We start from the raw sequence: 19,571 nt of genomic DNA, 5'->3' as shown, positions 1-19,571 counted from the left end.
CATTCGTCAACACACATTTCTTTTTACCACCTTCCCCCCGTCCCCTCCGGACAAATTGGTACAACCTGTAACTTACCATGATCTGGTATCAAGCCAGTCCCTGGTCTCAGAAGAAGAACAACTTTATTTCCTCCTGCTTGAATCAGCTCAATGGCTCGTGTATGAGTGATACCTTGGGTAGGTTCGCCATTGATTTCAACAATCTGGTCACCAACCTGAAAAGACAATACCAGCCAGATTAAACTTCATCAAGCACTGCTACTGTAACTGGATTCTTATTCAATATAGGAAAAGCCATAGCTCAAGCCAAGCTTTCCTTTTCCCTAGTCCCTTCCATTATCTGAAACCCACTCAGCTCTAGCACTACTCTCCTACTGCCACTAACATATAACATTAATATAATTCAACCATCTGGCTGGTCAGTGAATTTTTCATGTCGATATTCTGCCAAGCTGGCTTCACTAAAGGGCTCAGGTTACTTGAAATGAATTTTCCATTTGATAAATGTTTAATACATCCATGTTCTTGAGTACATCTTCACTCCATAAAAGTAATTTGTTGATGCTCTGTTATAAAGACTTGCACCATGAAGATACTTAATCACGTTGTGTAGGTGCTTAAATAGATTGTTATAAGGCATGTGGTAATTACTCTAAAATTAATAAACCGCCAAACACCCTTATATTAATATAGCTGAGAGGGTTGCCCATAGGTTTCCCATAAAGGAAAGGAAAGGATTTATTATTCTGAGTGAGAGAGTTCACTGTATGACAATACTAGCTCATTCCTGACTAGTGAGATACCAGCTTTAAGGACTTTGATGCAAATTAACAAACGTATCAGATAATGGATGTCAGACTATCAGAAAGCATTTGGATTCTAACCCATGAAAGAGCATTAGATTCATCTTGCAATTAAACTGATTTTCCATTAGGTGTCACTACTACATAAAAGTTGCAGTTTAAAGAGCACGTATCTTACTTAGATCAGTTACATAAAATGCTACGGAAGAAGGTAACAGTCCCACATAGAACCCTATGATCATGGAGAGCTAATACAATAATAAATGAACCAGAAGGAGGACACAAAACCATTTGGGAAAACACAAGGTAAAGGTGCTGTTTTACCATCTAATGTTCAAACCAGCTACAAACTGGGTTATTAGAGCTCCTTTGTGTCAGTATCTGAAAAGCTCCCTCCGAAAGTATTACACCTCTACCCCGATATAACGGGACCCAATATAACACGAATTCGGATATAATGCGGTAAAGCAGTGCTCGGGGGGGGGCGGCTGCGTACTCCGGCGGATCAAAGCAAGTTTGATATAACGCGGTTTCATCTAGAACGCAGTAAGATTTTTTGGCTCCTGAGAACAGCGTTATATCGGGGTAGAGGTGTATTTAAATTGGGGCTGGGAAAGGCCTAGGGCCATTTTTGTGGTTGAATTGGGAAAGACTGGACAGCACAGAATCGTGAACAAGCTTATCTAGGCACGGAGACGTTCTGCCCTGGCCAGGGAGAATCTAGAGGTAGCTCCTGTTTCCAGAGTCTACAACCTGCTCCCACAGTTTTCATTGACATCACTCCTTATGTTTTGTTATGAGTATTAATTCTATTCATCCCGCTGACCTCTGCAACAGAAGCTATGAGAAGTGGCCCTTGCAAGAGAGTCAGGTGCCATGAAGGAGATGGTTGCAAATATTTTCCAATGCATGGAGTATAATAATGACACCGCTTAGGCCTTGCTGGCCCTCAGGACTCAAGATTCCCAGTGGGGCATGGCTCCAATGGCAGTACTGGTACAGACAGGACTCAGGGGTTTGCCTATACTAGTGCTTCCATTGCTGCCACCACTGGTGGAGCTGCACTATGATAGATAGGTCCCCATTTTATCAGTGTATAGGCATGATCAGCCCAGTGGACATGGAAAGCAAATTCACCAGCGTTTTCGCTTCCAAGGGCTGGAGGAGGGCACATACCTGCTGCCAGGGCACAGGAGATGAGGCTGTCCCATTATGAACTCATTTTTCAGGGTGCTATAGTTCCGGTGTGAAACTGTTACTGCTTCAAGCATGGAAACAGCATTTTAAACACAGCTGAATATGCCTCTCCCATACAGTGCAGGCACCCAGCTAATTCACTGATGTCCTCTGGGAAACAGCCTACCCAAGACTGGACCCTCTATGTCAGTCAGTCAGCATGGAGCTCTGAAATGGAACAATACTTGCCTCTAGCAGGGGAAGGAAGCAGATAACAGTGGGCTGCTCCATACAGATTGCTACAGTGGAAGAAGCCCTGCTAAAACCACTAACCGTGAACAAAATGTATCCCCTAGTTTAGCTGACCAGAAGGTGATCAGCACCTGCAGGGAGACAGGAAAGCTGGGTGTGATCAGCCAGGTAAAGTGCCTTGAGAAGGGGAACAGGGAGGACACCACAGTTTTGTTTTCCTATCTCTATCTGTTGGGAGGAGGAAGAGATCTTATTACATGATATCTGGCCAGGCCTACCAGATCTTTGGAGAAATGCAAATATCACATAAGAAGTAAAATGAAAGAAAGATGAGCTCCAAATTTCAAATATTCATCCTCACACTGTTTTATTATGAATACCCCACAGTCAAATTTACCCTACAGCCCACCCATTCTTTGGCACAGAAGATCCATAGGAGAAACCAGATAAGTGTGCTGATGTCATTTTTGAGAACAGAGCCCAAAGAGTTATATTATGTGTCCCCAGTAGATTGGGAATTTATAAAGCTGAACACAGCAAGAGTTCAGGGAATTGTATACATTAGATTCTGTTTATTGCTGTGAAATTTCTCCAATGAAAGTCCAAGATTTGCAGCTGGGAAGTCTTCAGTTGCTGGTGACTTGAATGCCAAGGTCTGGAGCTTAGCATAATCGCACTTGAAAGAGCAGTACAAGAGAAAACAGAAGCAACACTAAGACTCAAGCAATCTCCCAAGCATAAGAAAAACTAACGACTAAATGTTAAGAATTAGCACAATAAAAGTTAACACTTTGAATTTTGCATCCAATTAAGCCTGACATCAGCTCTCAAAAGTAGTCGATTACTACTTTCACTTTGCAGACTACAAAACTGACAGAGAAAGAGGTGAAGTGACTTGTGTAAAGGGCCAGACCACATGTCACTGGCGGGAATGGAATCAGAACTAAAAGAGTCTCTGATTCTCAGTTCCATGCTCCAGCCAGTAAAAAGTCATTTTATGGACAGTAATTACAGAACTGTGTTTGGTTTCCAACTGTTGTGGCGCTGCCTTCGCCCTTTGCATATATTTGGTTTGTTTAGGAGACAATATTTAAACAGTGGGATTCTTAGACATGACACACAAGAATTAACATTAGGATATGTTGGTAGGGAAGGCACTTGGTTTGGAACCATTTTAAAATTTTATGCTGAACAATGAAAGCTCAGCATAAACACAGAGGTTGGGTGCTCTCACAAACCCACATTTACCTGGACTCTGGGAACCGTCCAACAGACTTGCATTTCATTGTGCTATTTCCAGTCTGGGCTTCTAAAAACCACTCATTCTGGCAAACTACTGTCTATAGAGAAAATTCATTGTCGGAAACATCTATTACTATGTCTTTAGAGTCAATAGTGTCCAGCTTTCTTGGGGAGTGGCAGTGGTGCACAGAGAGCAGTTTTCTTTCCCCCTAACACGTTGCTGGGATTTTTATTTCCTGAAACATTACAACTATTAACACAGTTTGCTACCTCTCTGCAATTACAACTCTTAGATCGGCAGCAGTGTAAATAACTGTTGTGTGTGTGCAGGGAGACACTAACCACTTACAGGGAAGCAAATTCTTTGACTGGGTAATGAACATCCTGAGGAGCCTAACCTATTTGAATTCATCAGTGATCTGACACTCACGTGAATTCTTCCATCCTTGATGGCAGGCCCATCCTCAGCAAGTCGAAGGATGAATAAGCCCATGTTGTACTCCTTTCCTCCGCGAAGACTGAATCCAAAACCCCGAGGGCCTCGTTCCAGTTCTACTGGAGAACAGCCAAGACTCTGCATAAGAAACGAGATAAACAAGATGAAGAATTGTGGACTGAGAAATTTTAACTTTTGTTAGTTTCCCCTACATTTTCAGGAAAGGTATTTTATAAAACCAGAGAAAGCCCTTCAGTTTCACACACTAGGCAGGTTTTAATACACAGCTATGAAGGGATGTGGTTTTAATTAAGTGCAACATGCAATTGAATTTGACACGTCACAAACTCACATCATATGATTCGGTATGAGGCAGAGTTATACCCAGCCAAAATCTGCAGAGCAGTTTAATTCTAAGATTCCTAAATATGTATGAAATGTTTTTCCATATAGAATGTTCCCAAGATGTTACAGTAGTTCCGTTTCAAAGGTTTGTTGTTTCTTTTATAACTATAATGATCAGCAATATTAAACTAGACTAAGTTTATAACAACATTAAAGTATTAAGTATTAGCAAAACATCCTCCCTACTGTTTGACACATGCCTAGTCAGCACATTCATAACAAAGAATATCTTCTCAACACCATATCTCCTAAGGGAAAGGTTATCCTAGACTATTAGCATACAGATGTCAGTGGCAGTTGAATTTTAGGGCCTCAGCACTACCAGGATCTTGCAGAGTCTTTTTGCTCCTCAGGATAGGTGTCTACCTGAGAATGACGGCTGCCTACAATGGAAAGAGCGCCGCCGTCGGGCTGGGGCAAGTGCTTGTGCTCAGGCCAGGGAAGCCTGTAACTGTTGGAAAGTTCTCTTCCAGCTTCATCTTCTGTGACTCCCCTGCAAATTGATGGAAGGAAAGGTTAAGTTACTCAGGTCACATTTACATGGAAACTGAATGAATCTGCAGCAACGACTTGCTAACAGTTACTACTGGATGGACCAGCAAGAAACATATCAGTTGTACAACAATATAGTTTTCTCATGCAAAGCTTATACAATTAAAAGGGTATTTAACAGTTGTTTCTTCATCATCTGTAATTTATAACCTTAACCTACTGCTTGGCACAAGGAGTTGCGTCAGCTATTTCATTCCTGAGTTAGGGACATCTGACACTAGGGTCTTCTGTGAACCCAAGGATTATAAAGAGTACAAAAAATAGCAGTTCAGTCTTAACCTCTGTTCTCATTTGGAGGGAACCCTTCTCTCTTTGCACACTTCCCTCACACGTGAGACAGTTTCGACAGTATATAATGCTTAGTTTATCCTGAGCATGAAGTGTCCCCAATTCACACACAGACAGAACATGATCAGTTACTTCTGAGTAATGTAACAAACATGCAAAATCCAGGAAATGAATCACTGTTGAGGATTTAATCCCAGACTCTTTGCCATCATCATAATGATTAAAAAAAAAAAATCAGTGTGCACCATCTAGAAAAAGGCCACATAACTGCTATGAATGGGTTTAAACTGTGCAGTGACAGCATCAAGACAACTTTTAATTTTTAAATGTTCATTTTAATTAAAGCAGGTAAGAGAAGATCATCCAAACAGCTACCTGCAGTAGTGCCCAGGGTAAGTAGGGTACTGCTGAATTATGTAATAAAGGTAATGCTAATATGGGAAAAATAGGTGAAAAACCCAGCATGTCCATCTATTCATTGTGCTACATAACTGATACATTGGCTGTGAAACAGAGTATCCCTGTGAATATTTTCCCCATTGACAGCATCTCCCAGGATCTCATGAACCATTTATTGATTGAGGTTTTATTGGGTGATTTCCACTCATAAGTAATCACCCCTTGGTCCGAGAAAAGTGCTGAAGGGATGGAGTATCATCTCTGATCAGAGCTGGTCTTAGATCTCTGCCTCCTGATTTATTGGGTCCCTGAACAGCCTAGACATACAAGAATGACATTTCCAATTTCTCCTAGACATAGAGTCATAGACTTTAAAGGTCAGAAGGGACCATTATGATCGTCTAGTCTGACCTGCACAACGTAGGCCACAGAATCTCACCCACCCACTCCTGTAACAAACCCCTAAATGATGTCTGAGCTATTGAAGTCCTCACATCATGATTTAAAGACTTCAAGGTGCAGAGAATCCTCCAGCAAGTGACCCGTGCCCCACGCTACAGAGGAAGGTGAAAAAACCCCAGGGCCTCTGCCCTGGAGGAAAATTCCTTCCCAACCCCAAATATGGTGATCAGCTAAACCCTGAGCATGTGGGCAAGACTCACCAGCCAGACACCCAGAAAAGAATTCTCTGTAGTAACTCAGATCCCATCCCATCTAACATCCCATCACAGGCCATTGGGCATATTTACCACTAATAGTCAAAGATCAATTAATTGCCAAAATTAGGCTATCCCATCATACCATCCCCTCCATAAACTTATCCAGCTTAGTCCTCAACCCCTTCAGTAGACACCCTCTTCTGTAACAGAACAGGAATAGTCTTCAGCTATGAGTGAGCATAATCTGTGTATCAATTACAGTTCCCCACAACATATGCCAAAGACAGTGCATAGCACGAACACTAACAGTTACATGAGATTATAAGGTCCAGGCTGATACAGGAATTACTGAGGCAACAATTCCTCACAATTTAAAGTCCTTGTTAGGTACCCAGAACGATGGAGCATTTGTGCCCTTTTTTAGATGCAGTCAAGGGCAATGCCCGGACGATGCTCCCATGCACTGAGATGAGGGCTTGCTGCAGGATATGGGGAACGTGACCCATAGTTGGCTGCCCCTCCTTCCCCTCACTTCTGCGCACGGATTCAGCCCCAGCCTAAGTCATCCTTGGATATCACACCAGCCAGGCTCATTCTTTGTTCATTTTTGGTTCCCATCTGTCTGAAAGGCATCATACCTGTCTGCTGTTGCAGAGTTGGCTTGTGTTGTTCCCATAGGTCTGTGCTGTGGGGCTGGACTTTGTTTGGCAGAGTTGGTTCCTGAAGGGGGGCCACGGTGCTCTAATAAAGTCAAACAAAACAGAATTACAGACAGACCTCTAAAAACACACCGTGTGGCGTGAGGGGAGTAAACAGCACAAGAGAGTGAATTGCTGTTCTGAGCATTTCTGACTCTTCTAGGTAAACAGCAGCTCTTGCAGTCAGCTGCCTAGAGTGAGAATGCAGGGCTTTTAATTTAAAATTTCAGGAGAAACAGAATTTCCATTTTCCTTAGGATAAGCTAATGGGCAGGTCTGAGCCACACGGCCAAGCATACACAATACTTCTGTGCTGGATGACAGTAACATGTCAGGTTGATGCTGCGCTGAAGAGGAGGAGTGGAGATTTCTTGATTCAGTTCCATAAATCAGGGTATTGGGTGAAGTTCATCCTCCCAATGGAGGAACTTTCTGCTAAGCTAAACTACTTTATTCTAGGAATGACAGCACAGATTAAGTTGGTGAATCAAACATACAGACATTTAGATTGTGTATAACCTGGTAAAGGCAGGAGCAGTGTCAGAACTAAACAGATCCACAGGCGGATCGTCCCCCCCCACCCCACAGTATTTGATGGTGATTTAACAAATAATCAGAAAGATCAGCATGATGCCTGCCCCACCCCTACTCCAGCTCCATTGTGAACAGGGTTTGAGCCCAACCCAGCCAGGCTCCTGGAGGCGCTACTGACAGTCACATCTGCTAATCCATCATGGAGAAGATCTATCACAGGCAAACTCTCAGGGAAAGGTTACAAAAGGTTCCTGAAGCTGTATTAAAGGGACTAGTCTATTCAATATTTTAATCAAAACTGGAATATCGGAATGTTCTCCCTCTCCCCAAAGAGCCTTAACAGGCAATTTACCTATAATGATATTTTAACAAAATCCCTCTTAGTAGCCTTCACAAAGCGAACCTATCTCCAACACAGAAAACACATTTACTGTACGGGTCTGATCAAATGACTTACAAAAAAACTTACGTTTTTGAAATACAAAGTGACTGCCACTCAAACAGCAGAGCAAACCATATTCCACCAAAATGCACTCAGAAACCCTAAAGGGCAAGTTTTAACCTGGAATGAACATTTATGGTTCAGTCGCAAACTCTGAAAATAAGTTCTTATAATGGAAAGTGTCACAGACATTCCAGCCCAATGTTGCTAGGTGTGTGTTAGGTAAATGCATTTTTGGGTAATAATTGAAAAACACAAGTAATTATGCACCTTGAAGTAAAGGAAAGCATATTACTGCTTCTCAGTACAGACTATTACATTAGATTGCAGCATTTATCAGCTATACCAGATCTTGCAGAGTTCATCAACGGGCTGTCTGGCCTTATTGCTAGGACATGCCTTGAAGAGGTTTTTTTACCCCCCCCAGAGACGAATGTCAACATTTATTCCTGGTGTACATTCAAAGTTTTAGTTAATAAGCACAGGTAGGAGAAAGGCCATCTGTCTGCATGAATTCTCGGCTCCTCCACTCATCCTGCTCTCCCATGTTTTTGGTTAGGACACGACTGAGGTTGTTGTAGAATGTCTTCTGGAGCATGGAGCAGAATTCACTTATTCTAGAATTAGAGAGACTATTGGGACAAAGGATGAAAAGAAAAGAGCACACATCTGTGAAAGCTGGAGGGGAGCAGCGGAGGGATCAGAGTTGCATTGTAGCTCTATGAGCTGAGGGATGAAAACATTTTCACTGTCAATCTAAGAGGTCAGCACAGAAGATGCATTGGGGGAACAGCAAAGTCAGTCAGGGCTTGAGCACTATGGTGCTGAATAGCTTCTGGCTAAATGGGTATTTCTCTCTCCCCTCAGTGTTATCCACAGTGCAACTAACTAGTGGCAGCAGTAGCCAGACGACCAACCCTATAAAGCCCAATCTGCTTCCCAGAGTGTGTAACTGATTGAAAGGTCTGCATGATCTAATGTCTGCGCTGGCTTTCCCCAGGGTCTGACCGCTCTAAGGAGGATAGTGCCTGCCTAGTATTTTATGATCTGGAACTTGGTGCTCACTGCAGCTGTGCCATTAGCTGAACTACATTCCCCAAGCTTAAATCAGTGATTATTTTAGAAACAGTAATTTACTCTTGTTTATGAGCAACATGGATTTCTGTATTTCCTCCAAACATTATATAAATCTCCAAGCAACATGGCTTCTCCTATTGGTCACTTTGGGCTGGTTTTATAATCTGTTACTGAGATTTTTTTCCAACACTGATTCTCACTCAGGTCCATGTTTTATCTCTGAATTTTATCTGCAAATCCCATAGGACTTAGGAATGGAGAAAAGCTCAGATCAGTGTTTCTACAGGGTGTGTGAAAAGGGGTGTTATATTCAGATATTAATGGCAGAGGGAATTTATCTCAGAGACAAGGTTGATTAAAAACTAGATAGAAATGGACTTCAGCGCAACCTCAACTTAAACTTCAACTGCATTAAAGGCAGGGTGATTGCTTTGAGCTGCATCCCTTTGGCCTGAAATGAATTAGATTTGATAAAAATGAAAGCTTCATTGAAATATAATGGATTTTATAAATAAAAAGAGCCTCTCTGTTTCAAGCATTAATGAGCAGGTAAATTAAGTCTTTTATATTCTATATGAAAGGCCAAGATACCATGTTAAATATTTGCAATGAATGTGAAATGAGAGGGGATCATTTGTTGGCTTTATCCACATGCTGGTTTTACGTATTTATTATTTAAGAGTGGAGAAACCCATCTTACTGGCAAAATAATTATAGCAATTTTAATTAAACCTACAAGCAGCAATCCAGAAAAATGCAATGGTAAGCAATGCTGGAAAAAAGCTCTCTCTTCAAATGATTGGATTTTACATATTTATAGTGAACTGTTTGTGTAGGGAACAATATAATATTGAAAGCAGTGTGGCATGGGAGCTTTCATTAGAAAATGCCGTCTCCGAAGGTGGGACTTTGGCATCACAAATATTCATTTTGCTGCCTCGAGGATTTCACTTTTTGTGCACTGAATTTGCTAGCAACCTGAGAGGCTTTGCAGAAAAAACAGTAATCAGGATGCGAGTTTTCTCCAAATGTATCTTTAGAAGAACATTGTGTTGATTGTGTCCCGGAAATGCAGCATCAGGCAAATCTGTGCATTTTCACAGAGTGAGAGGAAAACACTGACCATGTCCAGCAGGGCAGGATGTCTAAGAACTGGATATTTCGCTAGGCTTGACTTCTGTTCAGCAATAGGGCCCCTGAGGCACAGCTGCCCCACGCTATTGGCTTGCACAGGCAATATCACCGTAGGAACTTACCTTTTAGTTCTGGGGCAGGGGCTCTCCTGACGTGAATTCCTGCTGAAGAACTCTAGGATGCCAAGTAAGGTAAAAAAAAATTCAACCCAACTTTTCACTGGCATCCCAGAGTGCAGTAATTTCTTCCCCCTTCTAAAACTTGAAGGATCAGATCTTTTTCACAGTAAGCGTACGTCTTTACTACCCGCTGGATTGGCGGGTAGCAATCGATCCCCGAACGCGCTCCCCGTCGACTCCAGAACTCCACCAGAGCGAGAGGCGGAAGCGGAGTCGACGGGGGAGCCGCAGCCACCGATCCCGCACTGTGAGGATGGGAGGTAAGTCGATCTAAGATACGTCGACTTCAGCTAGGCTATTCTCGTAGATGAAGTTGCGTATCTTAGATCAATCCCCTCCAGAGTAGACCAGCCCTAAGAAGTGCTAGAGCTGGATGGGGAATATTTCCTGTCAGGAACCGTCTCTCTCTCTGATTTCTATGGAGGCATCTCCATACCACAGCATTGATTCTCATAATGCCTGAATCTTGTCTTTTCAATAAAACCATCTCTGCATCTGTCTCCCCCCCTCACTCCTCTGCACTTGTGCCCAACTTCCATCAAGCAAATGAAATGAGCTTCACAGTCCGTCACTCACTAGATAGATTATTTTCCTAAAACCTCTGACGTCTTTATAATACCTCCTTTTCAGCTTGTTCACTTAAGAAGATATAAAACCAGACTCTGGGGCTTTGCAGCTATTTTATTACAGAAATACTTGGAGATCACGTGGCAGCACGCCCCACCCTGCAGGCTGTGCCACCATTAGTGTACGCACTGGGGAGAAATAAGCAGGCATTTTCCTTACCTTCCTCAGCAACGACAGTCAGGGTGACCACGTGGCCTGCATCTTTAATCAGCTGCACTATACTGTCATGGGACAGCTCTATGATTGACTGCCCATTCACGGCTGAGATACGGTCTCCCACTTTCAGCTTCCCACATTGATCGGCTGGGCTCCCTTCAATAACACGCCCGATCTTGTGGGGAATCACTAGGGAACCAAGAAGAGGCACGTCAGCTTTTTCAGCATACATTTTACTTAATAGGCAGCCGCTGTTACTGTTCATTTATATAAAGCACTACAAATGTAAACAATTGCTGTTAACTGTCTCAAATAAATCAGAGTGGCTCTACCATGGAGTGCTTCCAACTTGAGAGGAACTAGCTAATTATTGCCACTGTGATCTGCACATTTGAATCTGGCTAACAACAGGCAGTAGGTGGGGTTGGTATAGAGAATTCCACACACCGTGCAATACTGGCTGTCTGAGTACTAAGAAGAAGTGGATCTTGTGGTGGTGTTTCATTTTGTTGGCAGCCAAGGTTCATTACCCTTAAATCAGAGCAAGTTAAAATCAAGAGCCTTAGCAAAAATGGGCATCATATAATTTCACAAAGAGTTTTCTCTCCATTGCATACATGGAAGGAGGCACTATCAGAGCTAATGACAATAAATCAACCCTGTTACATTGATTTGCAAGACAAACAGGAAGGCATGTAAGCAGAGAAATGTTCAGAGGAATGGGAAAAAAAATACTTCCTCTGATCTGCTCTGTGTGGCTAAACCTGTAACTAGATAAAATGGAGAGAGAGATGTAAAGCATTGTTGGTTCCACTTCCAAAGCTGTTACTTGGTGCACCAATCTGGCAGATTACAAGAAACACAACATTACTCATGCATACCCTTCCTTAAAAGAATCTTAAAGTTTGCCATTATGAAACGCAGGTTATCAAGATAAATTTCCTACCATGCCTCCTTCAGTTTATAGCAGTTGTGAAATTATAGGCCAAGTGGCTCCGGATAACCACCTCGAGGTGGCACAACTGCCAGTAGCAACTTCCACCACTGCCTGGCTATCAGTAGGCAACTAACAGTTAATGACTCCCCACTCATTGATTTGTCCTTCTGTGGTTTGTACAGGGTACAGTTTTTATACTAAAACAGAATAGGTCATAAGGGGTCATGTACTGTTAAAATTTGAGTTATAACAACTTTTTCATCTAAAATAAATTTTACTTGTGCCAATGAATTAAACAAAATAAATATATCAGCTTTGTGGCTTATTTGGGCTACATCAGATGTGCTGAGCAGGATGTCAATCTATACACAGGATATTTGGGCGTTACTGGAATGTGTTTTTTAGATTCTCCACAATGTGCAAGGTGCGATGCAAACAGGAGAGAAGGTATGGTCCCTTATCACCTAAAAGACATACAGACATAAGAGAAGGAAGGGGGGTAACAACATAAGGTATTTGGCAACTGACCAAGTGTTTTAATATCAATGTTAAAAAAATTAGATAGAGGATTCCCCAAGTACTCATGAAAGAGCCACACTCAGCCAGTTAGTGTCTTGCAAACAAACATCGCCATGAAAGGGGGTATTTTAGAGGGATGTGAATGAGGAGAAGGCAGTGGCCCTACAGAGCATCTCAAAGAAAGGTAGTCCATCCATAAATACATTATAATGTATAATATATAATAAAATTAATATGGCTAATATAATGTTATAGCAAATAAAAAATGGAAGTTAAATTGTGAAGGAAGTATACATTCCTATAGCACACACAGTGTGGAATACCACCCAGTTCTTATATAATGCCTTTGGTTAGTAGATCCATAAGAGCTAGGCATCAAGAAGGCATGGATTAATAGGTTGCTGAAGCTGGTATCACCATGGAGTGGGGAAGAGGGTCACCATGAAAACAGAAAAGAGCAGATGAGTAGGAAAGGGAGAAACTTTACAGGCTCCTAAGGGTGACTATGGGAACCCTACCAGCCCACTGGTACCAAAGAGCATTTGTACCGTTCAGACGCCGCTGGAGTCTTGGCCTGACTGATCCTCCTGTTGGCCATGGTCATTCCTAACAAGACTGACCCCAATGTGCCTCTTTCAGGAATGACACACGGGACCAAGCAGTGCCATGGTACGGAGTTCCAGTCTGGAATACATGGGGACAGGTGTGTTCCATTTCCAATTCCCAGGTATCTCTCTGCTCTCGTAGGGAGTGTGCAAAGTCCAAGGTTTACAAACAGCTTTACGCTGCACACTCTCCTAAGAAACTTTCATCTCCACGGTCATTTTCCCTTCATTACAGCTTGCCAGACATCTTCTACATAAACAAGCCAACTATGACAGATCCACTGGAAGAACAAAAAAACCCATGCAGCATGCAAAGCCAGCAGAGTGAAGGAAAAATATTAACCAGGCAAAGCCACTAAGAGCCTTCCCCTGGCACATGAGAGCTATTATTATGCCTAAACGAAAACCTTTAAAGGAAGCAGATCACATCTGCATGGAATGAATAAAATCTTATGCATCAGGATTCTCTGAGGCAATTTGTTCTGCCATATGCAAGAGGCTGGTTTCTTTCGTTCTTGCTTGCTTGCTTAGAAGTACTGAAGCATCCTTTGGCGGGAGGATGCAAAGAGCCAGCTTGATGCAGCCATGGCAAATCTAGGCGCACAGATTGCTTTTTGACCCTGTGACATGTACAGTACAAATACCTTGCAATACCTCAGTACACTAGGGAAGAAAAATAAAACCTTCAGACAACATAGTAACTTTAGAATATGGCTCATGACAGTGGTGCTGGGTGTAGTCAGACAGAATGCAAAGGTGAGCCAGAGAAGTAAAGGTTCTGGACAAAGATTTTTCCTACTTCTGCATTTCTGGGCTTCAAGATGGATCTGCATCCATAACCCCCTGGTGATTTCCATATAGTAAGTTTTAACCAGCCCTCCAGCTCAGCTTATCCAGGCTGCTCACCTCACTGCCACTCTCCTTAATACACTCCTTTAGGGGCCAGAGCAATGGGACTGGGAAAGAGAAGGGGAAGCAGAAAGTAAGGGAGAGGGAGAGTAATTTTAAGGGCCTCATTCACATTAGTCACTTTCCCAGGACCGGACCAAGCAATTGGTTGGGTATAGGAGGGGGCAGAACTAAAAAGCTTCCAATGGGCAGAGGAAAGTTCCACTGGTAGCAAAATATGAGCATCCTTTTCTCAGAAATACAATACTTTTCTTTAGGCATCTCTTTGGCAGAGATCAGCCAGTATCTCTACTCCCCAGCAGCTCCCACAGACTCTACCAACTAGCAAGATCTGTAGTGATGCTAATGGAAAACTGTAGGTTGGTGGTTGATGATCTGTAAGTCAATACAGCAAATTGCACTCCACAGCTCACGTGAGGCCAATGCACCAGTAGGAAGCCTACAGAAACCTCAGCCCATTGTGCTGCCCGAGCTACGATACACTGGTGCCAGAGGAACTTCACGTTAAATCAAAGCCCATCTGTCAGTATGCTGCCTTCCCATGCTGCCTTGGATCCCTGAAGGTGTAGCAAAGATGGTTCCCCTCTGCATGGATCCTTACAGTCTCTCACAATGGCTCTTGGACCAGCTGCCCATAAAACCCCATATGTACAGGTCATAATTTGCAGTGCTCGCATTTCTACCTTAGACTGTCACCAAAGATCGATTGGTTCCAGCCATCCCTTTCACTGATGCTCTTCCCGTCACAACTGAAGAGCATCGGGGGGGGGAGGGATAGCTCAGTGGTTTGAGCATTGGCCTGCTAAACCCAGGATTGAGAGTTCAATCCTTGAGGGGGCCACTTAGGGATGTGGGGCAAAATCAGTACTTGGTCCTGCTAGTGAAGGCAGGGGGCTGGACTTGATGACTTTTCAAGGTCCCTTCCAGTTCTCCATTAATTAATTTATTTTTGAAATTTCACCTGAAATCCCTTATGTGCACCCAAAGCCCAGTGTAGGCAGAAGGTGTGTCTGTCCTCTTCCTAACTTCTTTATTGCAATTGCTCTCCTAGGCATGCTTCACTGAAAGGGAACGGATGGTGAATGGAGAGAGAGGGGTGCAGAATTATGTACTTAACAAGATTTCAAACTCTGACAGCAAATCTCAAGCATTGAGAAACCTGAGTGTCATTGGAAACCAGACCTTAATTTACCATTCAGGCTTGTAATTAAGGAGCTAGCAAACACTTATTTTCCATAAAGGAGCAGACATTGATGCCTCTCAATTTTTACCGCCATTTAAAGATTTAATTGTATTGTCTTTAATTTCTTCTCCCATTTTTAAGGCCTACATTTTAAATATAATTTATGTAAGAGTTACTACCCGTGATGAGAAAAAACATCACAGGATTGTAGAGTTACAACTACTGATGAATTATCTTGTGTAAAATATCCCAGTTTTATATCGCAGGGGGTTCATTTTAAGACATTAATAAATGATCTGGAAAAGGGGGTGAGCAGTAAGGTGGTCAAATTTGCAGACGATACAAAATGACTCAAGATCGTTAAGTTCGAAGCGGACTGTGAAGAGTTAAAGGGATCTCATTAAGCTGAGTGACTGAGCAACAAAATGGCAGATGAAATTCAGTTTTGATAAGTGCAAAGTATAGCTGTCGATTAATCGCAGTTAACTAAAAAAATTAATCGCAATTAAAAATTTAATCTTGATTAATCGCAGTTTTAATCATACCGTTAAACAAAATACCAATAGAAATTTATTAAATATTTTGGATGTTTTTCTACATTTTCAAATATATTGATTTTAGTTACAACACAGAATACAAAGTGTACTGTGCTCAGCTTATATTACTTTTGATTACAAATATTTGCACTGTAAAAATGACAAAAGAAACAGTATTTCAATTTGCCTCATACAAGTTCTGTAGTGCAATCTCCTTATCGTGAAAGTGCAACTTACAAAAGTAGATTTTTTTTTTTGCTACATAACTGCACTCAAAAACAAAACAATGTAAAACTTGAGAGTCTACAAGCCCACTCAGTCCTACTTCTTGTTCAGCCAATCGCTAAGAGAAACAAGTTTGTTTACATTTATAGGAATAATACTGCCCACTCCTTATTTACAATGTCACTTGAAAGTGAGAACAGGTGTTTGCATAGCACTTTTGTAGCCGGCATTACAAGGTATTTACGTGCCAGATATGCTAAACATTCACATGTCTCTTCATGCCGACCCAGCATATGTTGTTTGATTTAAGAACACTTTCACTGCAGATTTGACAAAACACAAAGAAGGTTCCAATATCAGATTTCTAAAGATAGCTACAGCACTCAACCCAAGGTTTAAGAATCTGAAGTGCCTTCCAAAATCTGAGAGGAATGAGGTGTGGAGCATGCTTTCAGAAGTCTTAAAAGAGCAACACTCTGATGCAGAAACTACAGAACCCGAACCACCAAAAAAGAAAATCAATCTTCTGTTGGTGGCATCTGACTGAGTTGATGAAAATGAACATGTGTCGGTCCGCACTGCTTTGGATCGTTATCGAGCAGAATCCGTCATCAGCATGGACACACATCCTCTGGAATGGTAGTTGAAGCATGAAGGGACATATGAATCTTTAGCACATCCGGCTACAATGCAATGCCGACGCCTGTTCTCACTTTCAGGTGACTTTGTAAACAAGAAGCGGGCAGCATTATCTCCCACAAATGTAAAAAAACTTGTTTGTCCGAGTTATTGGCTGAACAAGAAGTAGGACTGAGTGGACTTGCAGGCTCTAGAGTTTTACATTGTTTTATTTTTGAATGCAGGTTTTTTTGTACGTAATTCTACATTTGTAAGTTCAACTTTCATGATAAAGAGATTGTACTACAGTATTTGTATTAGGTGACTTGAAAAATACTGTTTCTTTCGTTTTTACAGTGCAAAGATTTGTAATCAAAAATAAATATGAAGTGAGAATTGTACACTTTTGATTTCAATTACAACACAGAATACATATATTTGAGCATGTAGAAAACATCCAAAATATTTAAATAAATGGTATTCTATTATTGTTTAAGAGCGTGATTAATCATGATTAATTTTTTTAATCGCTTGACAGCCTTAGTGCAAAGTAATGCACATTGGAAAACATAATCCCAACTATATATACAAAACGATGGGAATCGTGGATAGTTTTCTGCAAACGTCTGCCCAGTGTGCAGTGGCAGTCAAAAAAGCTAACAGAATATGAGGAACCATTAGAAAAGGAATAGCAAATATGACAGAAAATATCAGAATGTGACTATGTAAATCCCTGGTTCACCCAGACCTTGAATACTGCATTCAGCTCTGGTGACTTCATCTCAAAAAGAGACAATTAGAATTGGAAAAAGTACAGAGAAGGGCAACAAAAATGATTAGGGGTATGGAAAACAGCTTCCATCACAGCAGAGATTAAAAAAACTGGGACTATTCCGTTTAGAAAAAAGATAACTAAGGTGGGACATGATAAAGGTCTAATACAAACATTAATGGCATGGAGAAATAAATAAGGAAGTGTTATTTACATCTTCTCATAAGACAAGAACTAGGGGTTACCAAATGAAATTAATAGGCAGCAGGTTTAAAATTAACAAAAGGAAGTCTTTCTTTACACAACGCACAGTCAACCTGTGGAACTCCTTGCCAGAGGATGTTGTGAAGGCCAAGACTAGAACAGGGTTAAAAAGAGAGCTAGATAAGTTCATGGAGGATAGGTCCAATGGCTATTAGCCAGGATGGGCAGGGACTCGACCCCATGCTCCAAACCTCTGATTGCCAGAAGCTGGGACTCAATGACAGGGCCTGGATCACTGGATGATTCCCTGTTCTGTTCATTCCCTCTGAAGCATCTGGCATTGGCCACTGTCGGAAGACCGGACACCGGGCTAGATGGACCCTTGGTCTGACCCAGTCTGGCCGTTCTGATGTAAGATCTGGCAAAGAGGTTCCAGCATAATGCAATACACGGATATATCAATGTTTCTTATTTACAAGCAGTAAAAACAGCCTGGGACTGCTACCTTAGCACTTCCAATGCTGAAACAGGGATCCAGATATCTTCTGTTTCCCATTTTAAAAAAAAACAGAACAAAAACCTACTTCCACTGCAGTTTCAACTAGATGAAAGAATTTCCGGATGGTATTCTGCCAAAAATGTGCTAATGATGCAGTATCAGGATTACACAGTAGACTTCTGCTTATTTATTAATCATCATTTTTCTAATATCATCCAACTTTGACAAGGCAACAGAAAATCAGTCCAAAGCGGTAGTTTTTCATATCGCTAACACAGGGCACATAATCATAGTACAGCATCAGAGAGTGACAGCTCCTGCCCCAAGTGTTACTATAGCACATGATTTTATAAAACAGAAGTCAGCATCTCTGAGTACTGAGCTAGTACTGTAGCAATACTCAACTCCACAGCTGTTCACTCTTTCACAACCTTCACTGATACTATGCACTTTGTTTTAAACTTCATTAAAAATGTATTTTAGCCAAGACTTCAAATCATTCTAAGTCAAAATATATATCATGTAAACTCAACAAAATAATGAGAACGATTTTCTTTCAGAGTCACTGCTTTCGTCTGTATTTCTGCTCTTTCACAGTATAATAAACTTACAGAAATAAAGCAGAGCAAAATGTCAACGTAACTTGTCTGGGCTGGAAGAAAGGGCATCCCTTTGCTCACACACAAACATTCAAGTCATTGTTATAGTAAGTGCTCTGGGATCAATAGGGCAGTTACCGGGAAAGTGATTCACAGCAGGTGACATAAAAGATTTAAGTAAGGTGTTTCAGATCACTGGGGTACAGATACCTGTGTGTCCACATCTCAGGGAGAAAAAACAAGAAAGTAACTTGCTGTGCCCTGGGTAAATCCACTGAGCAGTCCGGCATCCCTTTTGTGTTACAAGGCCCAGCCTCTTCATTCTCTACGAATGGAGAACCATATCCATTCCTCCAATTCTCACAAAGGGGAACAATGCCAGCCAACGGCCCTAGTTATAGATTGACCATACCTTTTCATTTTAAAACCGAACTACTCAAAACTTGGCCAAAAGTATCTGAGAAGAGTGTGGAAGCCATCCCATAAAGGTCAACAGTTTGTGAAAGGTAGGCACATCTGTCTATGCAGAGGTGGTGTTAATAACCACTGCCTGGCAAGGTTCTGGGAGTCAGGCAGCCAGGATCACACTCAATAAAAAAAATGTATATGATTATAAAGAATGGGCACTTCTTTTAAATTACTCTAGTGCTAGGGGTCAGAAATCTTTCCGTTAATTAGGGAGAATTTCAGATGCCTCCCTCAAGCAGCTTGTCTCTTATTGCTACTTACAAGATACCTTCTTTATTTTCACGTGGTCCACTCAGCTCTTTATCTTAGCAACTGATCCATCAGACAAATCCACAAGTTAGAACCCTCAGACACGCTACATTGCTTAGGATAATATCTCCAGTTTGTAACATGTCACAAGGCAGATACAGAATGTTCTCCTGACTAATTCCTCCATTG

General features: G+C 41.7%; 1 protein-coding gene across 5 annotated transcripts in view; it reads right to left on the bottom strand.

The window, feature by feature from the left end:
- The window catches only part of MAGI3 (membrane associated guanylate kinase, WW and PDZ domain containing 3), a 214,647-nt gene that overhangs the window by 5,290 nt on the left and 189,786 nt on the right, over nt 1–19,571 (bottom strand). For all 5 annotated transcript variants that reach the window (XR_003370248.2, XM_026661018.2, XM_026661021.2 and 2 more), the window contains 5 exons: nt 11,063–11,248; nt 6,851–6,953; nt 4,681–4,807; nt 3,904–4,047; nt 77–215 (listed from right to left, as the gene is read on the bottom strand). Coding sequence is in view for 4 of the 5 variants with exons in the window: in XM_026661018.2 (XP_026516803.1) it covers nt 77–215; nt 3,904–4,047; nt 4,681–4,807; nt 6,851–6,953; nt 11,063–11,248 (699 nt within the window). In the remaining variant the exon portion in view is untranslated. The remainder of the gene's footprint in view (nt 1–76; nt 216–3,903; nt 4,048–4,680; nt 4,808–6,850; nt 6,954–11,062; nt 11,249–19,571) is intronic.

Source organism: Terrapene carolina, unplaced genomic scaffold (genome assembly GCF_002925995.2).
Source record: "Terrapene carolina triunguis isolate 2854851 unplaced genomic scaffold, T_m_triunguis-2.0 Scaffold926, whole genome shotgun sequence".
NCBI classification, from domain to species: Eukaryota; Metazoa; Chordata; order Testudines; family Emydidae; genus Terrapene; species Terrapene triunguis.
Note: the sequence above shows the minus strand (reverse complement) of the source record. Positions and strands in the feature narration are given on the sequence as shown.